This window comes from Rhincodon typus, chromosome 16, assembly GCF_021869965.1.
Source record: "Rhincodon typus isolate 14 chromosome 16, sRhiTyp1.1, whole genome shotgun sequence".
Taxonomy (NCBI): Eukaryota; Metazoa; Chordata; class Chondrichthyes; order Orectolobiformes; family Rhincodontidae; genus Rhincodon; species Rhincodon typus.
Window position 1 is genome coordinate 59,894,713 of NC_063347.1, and position 13,715 is coordinate 59,908,427.

Consider the following 13,715-nt stretch of genomic DNA (forward strand, 5'->3'; position numbering starts at 1 on the left):
AGGGAGAGAGTGGGAGGCGGATAGAAGAGGGATAGAGGAGAGGATAGCTGGAGAGGAAACAAACAGGTCGAAGAGGCGGGGGAAACAAACAGGTCGAAGAGGCGGGGGAAACAAACAGGTCGAAGAGGCGGGGGAAACAAACAGGTCGAAGAGGCGGGGTTTCCTCTCCACCTATCCTCTCCTCTATCCCTCTTCTATCCGCCTCCCACTCCCTATTTATTCCAGAACCCCCTTCCCCTCCCCCTTTTCTGATGAAGGGTCTAGGCCCGAAACGTCAGCCTCTCTGCTCCTATGATGCTGCTTGGCCTGCTGTGTTCATCCAGCCCTGCACCTTGTTGTCTCGGATTCTCCAGCATCTGCAGTTCCTACTATCTCTAAGTTAATTATTAACTTCAGACATACAGTAAACCCATATGTTCTTAACTCTAAAGCCAAAAATTCAAGCTTACAATAGATGATTTTAAATATGCATTCCAATCACCCAGTCTACACCATATCAATGCTAAATTTTCTCCTAAAACTCTTTTCACCTGAATCATTTCTTTCTTTAACTATTTGAACTGTGGTTCCAGTTGAAAACTTAAACATAGTAAACAGCAGCTATGTGGATTAAATATGCTTTACATTTAAAAAAAGCACTCATTGCTCTTGCTATCATTTTGTTGTCTGAAGGCTGTTATTTGAGCCCTCCTGGATAATGTGGCTGGCACGAAGGTTGCTGCCTTCGCCATTATTCTAAAAGTCTTCAGCTGATCAGATAATGTCACGAAGCACATTCAAGCCACAAACCACAGTTGTTGCCATCACTACAACACAATACAGATGAGATCTGATCAGGACATCCTGTTTTACAAAATGCAAACATATTCATTTCTGCAAGAAACAGAGGCCAGAGTAGCAGGCTAATTGTATGTCCTCCTTTCTCTCTGTGTAATTGGATTGTTTTTCCTGAAGTTCCAACCAATATTATCTCTGGAGCACAATAATTCTGAAGAGGGCAAAGGTCCACTTATATCTCCCAGCATCCTCCCATGCCACCAGCCTCCACCAACACAAAATAAACTGTGCTTGTAAAAATGGTGTGCTATCAGGGGCCCCTTGTCCACCTGCCCTTGGTGCGGGGGGGGTATTGACTGTTTATGTGCACCCTCATAACATCTGCAATGTGATTGGCCAATGCCAAAATCTCAGTTTGAGGAAACAGAAACACGAGGTGCAACACACAGTCCAAAGCGTTCAAGATTGTTTGTATAATGGGACTTCTTTGAGTAAGATCACTGTATCTTTAGACGCTAGTTGTTCTGCATTACATTGGAGCAGGGCCAGAACCCTGATCTTCAGTGTGGGAGCTGCTTGACAGGAGAGTCACAGGACATAAGATGGGTGGCTCAGTTACTATTATCTGGTGCACAGTGTTTTGTTTTGTTCAGCATAGGAAGTGCTACAGATTAGAGACACAGGGTGGGATCTTGCAGGAGTCTGAATGATGTTGGCTAAGTCAACATCTCCAACAGAATCAGGAGACAAGTGTGGCGAGGTCAACTCAATGTCCAGAGCAACCTGCTCCATCTTTTATGCTTTTTATAAGTGGTGTGGTAAGATTCTCGCGAGGCAGCAGTGCGATGCTAATTAATGGAGATTATTGCTTCTTAAACATCTTGTTAACAACGTAACTCACCCATTAATATCCCGCCTCTGAACATAACAAGCTCGACATCAGGAAAACTCGAGGAAATCGGAGTGGGTACCTGGTGAATTCAGCTCACTGCTTAATTCAAATAACCTCCATGTTGGACACTGGGCACCAAATCTCAAGGCATGCTCCATTGGCACCAGCCACATGCTCCCCACATCCACAAACACTAGCATCCAACATGTACCAGTCTCTGAGAAACCTTATGGCACTCCCCGAGCCACTTACAGCATGCTTCAGCACTTCAATACTGCATCTCAGGCTGCCCTGGTAACTCTCATCTTAATGCTACAGCAAGGACACTGTGCACTCAGGGACACACAGCCAGCTTATGGACTGCACCAGACTGCAGTTCCAGGCTCTTTATTGACTATCATAGCACTCACTCACTCTGAGCCTACCTGGATGTTCACAGCATCTCTGCTCTGCATTGCATTGCTTATTTCTACTTCAACCCTCAGCCAGAGAGCCCAGATGTGTATTACTGCTGACTTGCCAATGTTTGGCTTGCTGCAGACAGAGAGTCGTCGTTATCAGCAGACTTCAGTAAAGTCAGAGGAGATAGCCTCTGCTCAAGGGGTCTTGGTACAGTAAGTCAAGGGCAGCCTCCAATATTAGTCCAGGCCCTGCTCGGTGCAGTCAGAGTCAGGGTCCCCTCCTTAAAAGGAGTGAGGAGCTGAATGTTGGGCAGTACATCACCTGCATTGAGTCTTTCTGCCCCACCGTGGGCTGTTTTCCTCCTGAAATGAGAGAGGAGCAAATACTGAGGGAGATGCAAGTGGGTGGCACAGGAATGACCTGTTGGTGCAGGTGGGAAGGTATCCAAGTGAGTAAGTAGGTAATGCGGAGGGCATGCAGTGTTAGTAGTATTCTGGGCTGGAGTGGGAGAGAGTGAGTGGGGAAGATGGTGCAGACAATAGTGAGAGTGGTAGAACATGAGTCTTAGTGGGAGGTGTGTACAGTGCCAGAGATAGAGTGAGTATGAGGCAGCAGAGATATGCAGGTGGCACTTACACTGTTGGAGTGTAAAAGGACGTTGATCTTCTTCCTACTTTGCTGCATATTCCTCCAGATGGCTGAGACTGCTGTATCCTGGGGTGGCAACCATGGACCAAGCTGGCATGGTCTGGTGTCATAGCCTCCACGCTGGTCCTGGGGGAAGAGAAAGACCCTTCCATGCACCATCTAGTACAGTGAAACCTCCAGGACCCTGCCTGCAAACACTGTCTGCCATTTCCAGGGCAAGAGTCAGGAACCATGCAGGCTTTTAAATATGGTGCAGGTGCAAGGGTTGCCAGTGCATTCTAGGATATCTGCTGAGTGGTGAGTTGTTCCTGGAATGGCGCATGGTAGGATGAGGCAGAAATTGGACATGAGAGATGCCACTGGAATGTGGTAGATAATTGATGAGGTGGGTGTGGCAAGATATGGCAAGAGAACTTGCTAGGCCTCACAGCAACAAACGCTCCAAAAGAGTCAATGCAACTCAGACTTAGCCAAAATAATGTAAAGTTTCAGCCTCCACTTGTATACTTTCTCAAAAGAAATTTCAGAGAATGAGAGGTCATCTCAATAAGATTCTGAAGGAGCTTGATACACGCTGCGAGATGTTGACACTGGACATGGGGCTGTAAATACAGGGGCACGGTCTCAGGAAAAAGCACTGTAAAGCATTTGACAAGGTTTCACATAGTAGACTGGTTAGTAAGGTTAGATTGCGTGGAATCCAAGGGGAGCTAGCTAATGGGATACAAAATTGGCTCGAAGGTAAGAGACAGAGGGTGGTGGTGGAGGGTTGCTTTTACAGACTGGAGGCCTGTAACCGGCGTCGTGCCACAAGGATTGGTGCTGGGTCCACTGCCTTTTGTCATTTATATAAATGATCTGCATGTGAATATAGGAGGTTACGGTTAGTAAGTTTGCAGATGACACCAATATAGGTGGTGTAGTTGACAGTGAAGAGGATAATCTTCGAGCACAACAGGACCTTGATTGGATGGGCTAATGGGCCAAGGAGTGGCAGATGGAATTTAAATTAGATAAATGTGAGGTGTTACATTTTGGTAAGACAAACCAGGGCAGGACTTACACAGTTATTGGTAGGGTCCTGGGGAGTGTTGTTGAACAAAGAGATCTAGAGGCGCAGGTGCATAGTTCCTTGAAAGTAGAGTCGCAGGTAGACAGGGTGGTGAAGGCAGCATTTGGCACGCTTGCCTTCATTGGTCAGTGCATTGAGTATTGGAGTTGGGATGTCATGTTGCAGTTGTACGGGACATTGGTGAGGCCACTTTTGGAATACTGTGTACAATTCTGGTCACCCTTCTATAGGATGTATGTTGTTAAACTTGAGAGGGTGCAGAAAAGATTTACAAGGATGTTGCTGGGGTGGGAGGGTTTGAGCTATAGGGAGAGGCTGAATAGGCTGGGGCTGTTTTCCCTGGACCGTCGGAGGTTGAGCAGTGACCGAATAGAGGTTTACAAAATCAGGAAGGGCATGGATAGGGTGAATAGCCAAGGTTTTTTATCCCTAGGGTGGGGGAAGTCCAAAACTAAACAGCATAGGTTTCAGGTGTGAGGGTTAAGATTTAAAAAGAACCTGAGAGGTAACTCTTTCACGCAGAGGCTGGTGCGTGTATGCAAGCTGCCAGAGGAAGTGGTGCCTGCTTTGGGGGTGGGGATGATGGGGATGGGAATGGGGGGCATTGCTGATTCTAAAATGGGACTCCAGTCTGCTTAAAAGATGTTTGAGGGCCTTATATTATTGAGAAAAGGGTAATGAGGCAGTAACGGTGTGGGTCCTAAAATTGCTTCCCTTGCTTGGCAATGGCCAGTATTTTGGGTGGGCGGCAGAGGTTTAGAATGAGTTGCCTGTTATGTGGATGTTGGCAAACAGGTTTGCAAGCTGCATGTTGACTCTGGGCTGTTGATGTGGCTGTTTCCTCATGTTCCTTGTGTTCTTCCAGAAGACATTTACTTCCTGGCATCCAGCAGGGATTAAATGGTTTTTCTGGTGGTTGCCTGGTGGTGCAAGAGGTTGTCTGAAACAGTTATATATCCAATCAATAGTGGTTCTACTGCAGGAATCCCTGTTGCCCTTTCGTAGGGTTTTGACGTTGAATTTACGGATGGTAATTCAAGGCTAATGTGATTCAAGGTTGGGTGATACTGGGAGTGAGGCATGATGGGTAGCACTTGTACAGGCTTCAGCAATCATTGCTGTCATGGATCATGAAGCAAAGGTCAGGTGAGTAGACCCTGTTCCACCTGGGATGTGCCAGGCTGCTTTGCAACACACACACAAGTTTTAGATTGTCCTGGGGGCTCAGTTTCACAGTTTTTCTATTGTCGGTTTGTTATTCATTGTAACCCCATGTGATGTTGGCTGTTGGAAATCCCCAGTGTAGATAGTTGGGTGTGCATTACGCTACTGAGGCACAGGGCCTTTGGTGGCTTATAGACAAATGTGAAGGGTCAGCTGATTTACTGTGATGGAGATAGAATCGGGGTCACCTGATTTTAGGTTTTCTTGTCTTTGCTGGGGGAGAATTTCCTCATCTTGTTTGCCCTGTGTGCAATGGGTTGGTACCCAGAAATACAGGCACAATGTCTGGAATGGTCAACAAGGTGATTCTCTTGTCCAGTCTCCTAGCAGGGAATTATTTTGGAAGTGGTTCACACTTTGCTCAGAATAGACCTTCATCATTGAGATGATACATACTTGTTTCTGGTCTGGTTTCTCTGCTTTGTTGTCTCTGAGAGAATCCAGTGGGTTTTTTTCTGATTGGACCAGGAGACCAAATTGCTGGCATAAGGTCACATTCTTGACAATATTAGTTTGCAGCTCAGAAAATGGACTGGAGCAGAGGACCACGTGAAGATCACAGTCTCTGTCTTCTAATGCAGTTGGACTTTGAGACCTCTTTGCGGAGGGAAGCAAATGATCCAACCATAACAGGAGAATCTACCACAAATATGAAGCCAGACTCAATGAAAATATCACAACCTTGCATCTAGCTCCAGTGAGAAGTGTTTTACTTCAGCAGCAGATTGTTCATTAAACAACTGGCTATCGTGTTGATGAGCAGCCCTTCAATGTGAGATTATTTATATGTACAGCCACACATTCAACCTATTTTTAACCTTCTTTTGCGACACTAAAGAAAAACAGATGCTTAGAAGAGGCAGTTTTAGGGTATGTTAGTGATGGGTATAAAAAACAGAATAAAGACAGACAGAACAGAACCAGATCTGTGGTACCGCTACATTTCTTTCCCAACCTTGAGGCAGGATGTGCAGCCACACACTGATGTGTCTCACAGAATGTCCAGTGGATCCACTTGTCTGAAGTGGACACTTCCCTGTAGAGTCAGTACAGTAGATGGGCCCCAGTGAGAGGTTATTAGATAACAGACTATCTTCAGTAGATCCAGTAGGTAGTGGAAGATGCTGCCTGTAAGAGGGCCCTGCACAGGGCCTTCCATTCTTACAGAGCCCTTCGAACTTTGCAATCTGGAAGGAGTTAGAAATATAGTGAAGGATCTAGATATCCCTGCGGGAAGGGTGCACGTAGGGAAGGTTCTACAATAGGCTAGTGTTACAGTTAACTGATCTCTCAATATTCACAAGTCAACAGCCCAGGGCCCAACATAACCAATTGTATCTCAACGTTAAAAACTATCAAACTCTCCCAGGCTCCTTCTGAGGTCATCATTTGCTAAATCTATTCCCTTCATTTTAATATCTTGGCCTCTGTTTTCAGACAGCCTGTGTGACTATAACTCAGTAAAAGAGGCACTACCTTCATTAGAGAAAAAGGTAGAGAATTGTAACAGATGGAAAGGATGTTTACTTTTTAAAAACATTATCTCTTTTAGTATAAATGATAAATTTGGGGGAAGATAGTAGCCTAGTGTAGTGTCATTGGATGAGTAACCTGAAGGGTTTAAATCTCCCCATGGCAACTGTTGCACTTTAAATTTTCATTAATGAAAACCTGGAATGGAAAGCTAGACTCAGTAATGGTAAAATGAAATGGTCATCAACTGTTGTAAAACCCATCTGGTTCACAAATGACCTTACCCAGTCTGGCCTACGTGTGACTCCAGTCCCATTTCATTGTGGTTGAATGTTAACTGCCCTCCGAATTGGCCTAGCAAACCACTCAGTTCAAGGGCAATTAGAGATGGGTAACATACCTGCCTTGCCAGTGACATGACCCGTGCCATGAACAAACAAAGAAAAATATAGATATAAGCCAGAGAAAAAAAATACCAACAGTGACATTTTAGACACTGAATTGAAAACAGGTGAAGGGAAATTGGTTTAAAGGAACTTTTTTTTATTGAAAACACACATTTTGAAAGGCACTCAGTTCTTCTTTGCAATGACTATATTCTACAGGGAAAATTACTCATTCCACAGCTGTTACTTGTTCAGCACTATTCTCTGCCAACTCAATGGAACAATTAACACAATGAAAGATAGCATTTAAACCAGAAGTAGTAGTTTTATCTGTTAAAGCATAGTACAACGTTGCCTCCATGAAGGTCTTTTTCATAAATGTTTCGATTACAGCTAGTCACCCTATACCACAATCGTCTCTGCTGTACAATGGAGACAGTCTTAAGAAACAGGACAGGTTAGTTCTATAAGCTAATAAACACATGAAAGACACAGGGACTGGATGGCACTGGACTGCAGGATGGGCACTGACATTTTACTCAGTGATGCTGGCAGTCTGACAGTCTTAGCTAGTCACATGTCACCACCAAGCACAGTGCCAATCCAGGATCTAGTGGGCACAGATACGGTGTCAAGTGTACTACACTGCAGCAATAACACAGGAGCTTCCATCATAAACAGCAAAACCAAGTGACAGAAAATCAACCAAAGATAAATGTTGTTCTGACACTCTAACTAAAAACCTAATAAAGTACAACTAATCACCTTAACGATTTTATAATCAATAGCAGTATTTTTTTTCTATTTTGAGGCCCATTTAGTTACAAGCCCCAAGGTGGTGCTCTGACAAACATTTAATCAAAGAATGATATATCAGCAGGCACGTCAAAGATACTGGTCTTTAGGAAGGAGGAACAGGTAGGTTTAGGCAAGTAATTGCAAAATATTGTACCTCAGCAGTAGTTGGGACCCAGTGAGAGATTACTAGATAATAGACTACCATCAGTAAATCCAGCAGGTAACAGAAGATACTAGCTGATCTGTGTTACAAGACAGCTATTCTAACATAACATTTTAATTTTCAACTCTAAGTTAACTCAGCTTAAGTTCTCTTCTAACACTGTCCAGGAATATTGGCGCAGGGCACATTGGAAGTGTGTTCCACTGAAAAATGAGGGACTTGAGCCTGTTCTCCAGTTGAATTAAAAGACAGTTCCACATGAATGGTCTTGTGGGAATACTGGCTATGGTCACTGGTCATCTGAACACTTTGCTTGCTTTAAAGGCACATCCAGAGGGGACACCACAGTTAAACCTCAAGGGAGAGAAGCAATGGAGCAGGATTTTTATAGTTTTCTCTCATTTAACAGAGACGTGTAATATCAGCTTTGGGGATGGTTGGCAGACAAGAAGAATCAATGCTAAAGTATGGTGGGGAAGCAACTCCTTAAGAAGCAGGCTGAGCTGAAGGACTGCAGCAGCTATCTTGGATGTTGCAGCCCCGCCAACCGACACAGAGGGAGGTGATCAGTATATGTGACCTCCATCGCTAAGCATGAAATACCAACAGTTGTTTGTACTAAGTCCAGCAGCAGAACAATTTGTACCTGCGGTCAAATGTTAAGACCTTTCTTGTGAATCCCTGTCACAAATAGGTGCTCTGAGTTTAGTAGCTTGAGGTTTTTCTGAGAAACAGCTTACTTTATGTAGAACCGGTGCTGTCAGAGGAAGTCTGAGGGCAGAGGCCTCTGGCATTCAATCACATTTGAAATATATGTTGCTGCACCTTTAGGCAGACATCAGAAAAACCGTCAGGATCCATGTCGTACTAGTGCTGTTCAGCAATAAAGAAAGTGTGTCCATTTTACCTCTGTACTGCTTCTGGTTTTTGGTCATACTTTGTAATAGGGCCCCCCAGGAGTTTCCTGGGGTCTCCGGGAAATAAAGAACCATCTCCAGAGCACTGCTACAAGCAGTCTGAGAGAAACACCATTGGGACATTGAAAATAAATCTCCATTTTCTTCAAACACATTTGTAATTTGAAAAAAAGAGTATTAAACATGGTATGAAAACATAAGAAATTACAGCAGGCGTAAGCCATAGACTCGTGTAACTTGGTCTGTCAGTCAGTAAGATCATAGTTCAAATTTCGTCATCAACTCTATTTTGCTCACTTTCTCTAAAGTGTCTTAAAAGGCAAAAAATCTAATATCGAAGTTTTGGTTATATTTAATTGAACATAAGAACTAGGAGCAGGAGTAGGCCATCTGGCCCTTCGAGCCTGCTCCGCCATTCAATAAGAAAATTGACTGAGGATCCATTGAGAGAGAATTTTGAAGGTTTATAACTCTCTGAATGAAGAAATTTCTCTTCACCACAATCCAAAATGTGAGCCTTAGACAGTATGACTCCTAATCTTCAGACTCACCAGCCTTGCGAAACAACCAATCAAGAGTCATCCAATCTGACAAATATGGGCCTGTTTTCTTTCTAATCTAGGAAGGTAGGAACTGTGTTCGTGAACATGCAAGGTGACAGGTCATGGGAGTACGGAGGGTGCGACACTTGGAGGAAGGAGCGGATGTGATGGATGACCTTCACAGTTGGCCAAGCAGTAGAGGTTTATTTGAACACAGTGCCAGATTTAGCTATTGAAAGATTATACAATTGTTTACAAAGGAAATTAGATGAGCAATTGATAAGGAAAAGATTGACAGACAAGGGATCGGAGTAGATGGTTGTGGCTGATGACAGGGCATTGACAGAGGTGCAAAGGAGCAAATATAGCCTTCTGCTTATGCTGTTATTTCCATGTAATTTGTTCTTGCTGAAGGTAGAGAGATGACAAAATCCATTATCACTTACAATGTGCCAGGTCAGCCTTCAAGTGATTTAGTGTATTAGAGGATCTGGATCACAGACCCGAAATGAGGCTTAGAGTTTACCAGACAGCAGTGATCCCTGTGTTCCTAAATGCTTCAGAGACTGAGATAATCCAAAGCAAGCACCTCAAAGTACTTGAATACCACCAGCAGTTCACAAGATCCTTGGAGTACAGTAGCAGTTCAACAGCGGCAACCCCTCCCAAACCAACATGTCCAGCACAGAAGTGTTAATCACTCAGAGCCAGTTCTGTTAGGCAGGACACCTCTCAAAGGAGCTGTTCAACTAGGAATGCATTTGAGACTGGAGACTCCGAGGAAAACAGTGGTACTGCTTTAGGAATGTCATCAAATCATTGCTGAAGGGGAGAAACATCCCTGCTGACTCATGGGAGACCATCAGAACCGAATGCAGAATGTTAATTTGGGAAGACAATGAAAGACTTTATCAGTAACATGCAGAAGTGAAGTCTAAGTGCAGAAGGGAGTGTGCAAACCCCATACATTTATTTCACCCTCCAAGGACCATCTGTCCCACACGTGGGTGAGTCTGCAGCTTGTCATAGAAATCATAGAAACCCTACAGTGTGGAAACAGGCCATTCAGCCCAACAAGCCCACACTGCCCCTCCAAAGAGCATCCCACCCTGACCCATTCCCCTACCCCTAAATTTCCCTTGTCTAACCCACCTAACGTAAACACCCCTGGGCACTACAGGCAATTTAGAATAGCCAATCCACCTAACCCTTTGGACTGTGGGAGAAAACCGGAGCACCCAGAGGAAACCCATGCAGACGCAGGGAGAATGTGCAAACTCCACACAGATAGTCGTCCGAGGCTGGAATTGATCCCGGGTCCCTGGCGCTGTGAGGCAGCAGTGCTAACCACTGAGCCACCGTGCCGCCCTAAACTAGATGCTACTACTTACAGAACAAGCACCACTTTGTTAATGTAAATAGCAGAGGATGGTTTTGATCCATCAACCTCTGGGTTATGGGCCCAGCACACTCCTATTGTGCCACTCTACTGTGATGTGTACTGGACTTCTCAGCTATCTTCTAAACCGTCAAAGCAGAGTGGAAGTGAAATCATGCTTATCCTGAGGGACTGCCTCAGGTGAAGCAGAATGTCTAAGATTCCACATGGTGTGGAAGAGTGCAGCAGTGCAGGAGCTGATTAACGTCAGTAGAGATATAGTCAATGATATAGGAACACTGCTGGTGCAAACTACATAGCCTGCAGACTCAGCGAGGCTTGGAGAATTGACCCAGCCCAACTTTGTACATGAATTGGTCAAAATCAACCATGAAAGGTGACAATTCTCCCTGGGATGAATTTTCTATGTACTGAGAGTTCCCAGTGTGGTCTCACACCAGTAGTTTAAACATAGGAACTATATCAGGCCATTCAATCCCTTCAGTGTTCCATATCAATTATATCATGGCTAATCTGTACCTCAAATTCACTTCTTGGTCATAAAGTATCTCCTACTTGTCAGGAGGAGATGTCAGTTTATCACTCCATTGATGTCCTCTGGCACCCTATCAGCTGCTGACTGGGAGCTGGCTAATATTCCCAACCATGCAGGTAGATGAAGCTGCTTTGCACTCAGTGACAGAAAGAAACTGACATTCACTTTTCAGCAGAAGATTTTACAACTCTATCCGACTAAAAAGGATATATCTAACATTAAGCCAAGAAACACAGTCATATGCCAAAATCTGCTGAAAACATTACAACAGAGATGACACTACAAAAATACGTCACTGGCTGCAAAGTCTTTTGGGACATCCGGAGTTTGTGAAAGACACCATATAACGACATATCCTTTCTTCCTTTGACAAGTGCGTTCCAGTGGACAGTCCTGCCCACCAGCTTCAACACTGCCAGAGGTTGTCTACAATTTTCTGACCATTTGCTTTAAACCCCTGATGAGCATAGCCTGCAGGCAAAGATGGCCACTGCTTACTGCCCACTGGTAAAAAAAATTCTGAATCACAGCATGCTATTGAACCAAAGCTGAACACAAATATAAAACACAGCAAGCCAAGCTTGGGGAGATTTCTCATTCTGACAATCGGCCAGCTTCATTGCCAACAGGACCCGCAGCGAAGATGTGTCACTGTGTGACAATGGGCATCACTCTGGGAAGATACAAAGCGATGCTTGCAATGCAGGGAGGTTTTTCTATTGTGTTCTTGCATAATTACATCAAGAGTTTAGCAACAACTTAAATAAGAAAAGTTCCAAAAGCACTTATTTGTGATGACAGTGGCCTCTTTCATGTTGTTTTCATCAGTTTCAGTGCCTTTTCCACCTACTCAGTGTTGACAGTCTAACTGAAAGGTTTACAATGCATTTATAGTGCATCTCAAACACACTCTTTTCCGGCTTGATCTTGCAAAGCTAATTCCTTTCGTTAAACTGAATACTTGGAAGATTGAGAAAGCCTCAATGTTAATCTATTACCATATATAGCCTGATACCAAACACAGAATCCTGTACAGTATACAATAGCATATTGTGTGATAGCATGTATTTATATACTGTAAATCTGACAGGATGCAGCAAAAGGTTAGTAATATGGGGAAAATACTGAGTTTGATAGTATAATGCATACATTAAGAGTTAGAATATGTTTGATATGACGGACAATACACAAAATCATGACATAAAAGTAAGAAAATATGTACAATCCATTTAACATGCACTGCGAAATCTTTTCCGTATTTTTAAAATTGATCTCCAAGCTGTATTCCCTTTAGTGGATAGTCACACCCCAGCGTTATAAGTCGCCTTCTTAGTAACGATAAAAACCGCGGAAGGGTCCCTTGACTTGAAACGTCAACTCTAATTTCTCTCCACAGATGCTGCCAGACCTGCTGAGCTTTTCCAGCAACTTCTGTTTTTGTCCCTTACCAAAGATACTGTGACACATACGTTTTCTGTTTCTTGCTTATTTCAGATTAATTCGTGTTTCTTTTTAAATGCATGTTTGTAAAACAAGATAATCGTGTGTGTGAGAAACTTACTTGCGCACTGCAGACTTTGTTTGTATAGACCCCAGATGAAGTCGCCGCACAGGTCACACCAGCTGGGCTGTGTCTGGGTGCAAGGGTTGAAATCGTGTCCTTCCCCCAGTCTCTCAGTCAGTCTCGGCTCCTGATCCACCACCAGCAACCGCTGCCGGCTCTTGCGCTCTTGTCTGGCCGCCTTACCCATGTCCTGGACGCTGCAAGCCCGGCTCCTGGGGCTGATCCTCATGGCGTTGGTCCTCTCCAAACCGGACGAGCGGTACACCGAGCGGCTGCTGGGACTCAGCGTGTCCTCTCTCAAGTCCCGCAGCTCGATCAGCTCCGCCATGGGGAGGGGAAGAGAGAGTTTATACTGCACAGGGAAACTCAGTCTCAAACTCAGAGACAGGCATCAAAATTAAATGATCCAAAAAGTCTTCGATAAGAAAACATTTCAGTCAACATGCTTATATTCGTTCGGGTCTCCCAGGGAAAAGAACCGCAACTGAAGCCAGGAGGGGCTGAGACAAGTTGATTAGTCCTGGTCCGGGTTAAAATTCCACTCCAGCATCAGCTCCTCTCCTGCTGCTAACAAATGTCTAACTCAACCCCTAACTCCGAGCACAGCTTCTGCTCAGTGTCAGGATCCGCCCATCAGCCAACGAAATACAGCAACCCATTAGTTTTAAACGTGACTGTGTGTTTGTTTGTGTGTGTGTGTGGAGTGGGGGAGGAGATTGATTGTAACTCTGTAAAGTTATGCTGTGACTTAGTCGAGCGGATGAAGAACATAGTGGGAGGGGTTGCTGTCGATGTTTCCTCCGTGAGAATGTTCAGATCGCAGCTGTTCGCTGGAAAAGGAATTTTTTTCTCTCGCTGTGGCTGGCCGCTGGAGTTTGATGGAACACACTGTATGTCTTAAGAACTGTTTCAAAACCATCCTC

General features: G+C 44.4%; 1 protein-coding gene across 2 annotated transcripts in view; it reads right to left on the reverse strand.

Annotated features, from left to right (window-relative positions):
* Window positions 1-13,492, reverse strand: part of rassf1 (Ras association domain family member 1) — a 77,536-nt gene extending 64,044 nt beyond the window's left edge. Inside the window, exon 1 of one of the 2 annotated variants that reach the window (XM_020525499.2) lies at window positions 12,790-13,492. In XM_020525499.2, coding sequence (XP_020381088.1) covers window positions 12,790-13,120 — 331 coding nt within the window. In that variant the 5' untranslated portion in view covers window positions 13,121-13,492. The remainder of the gene's footprint in view (window positions 1-12,789) is intronic. The other variant, XM_020525491.2, reaches the window with a different exon arrangement.
* Between the last annotated feature and the right edge of the window lie 223 nt (window positions 13,493-13,715).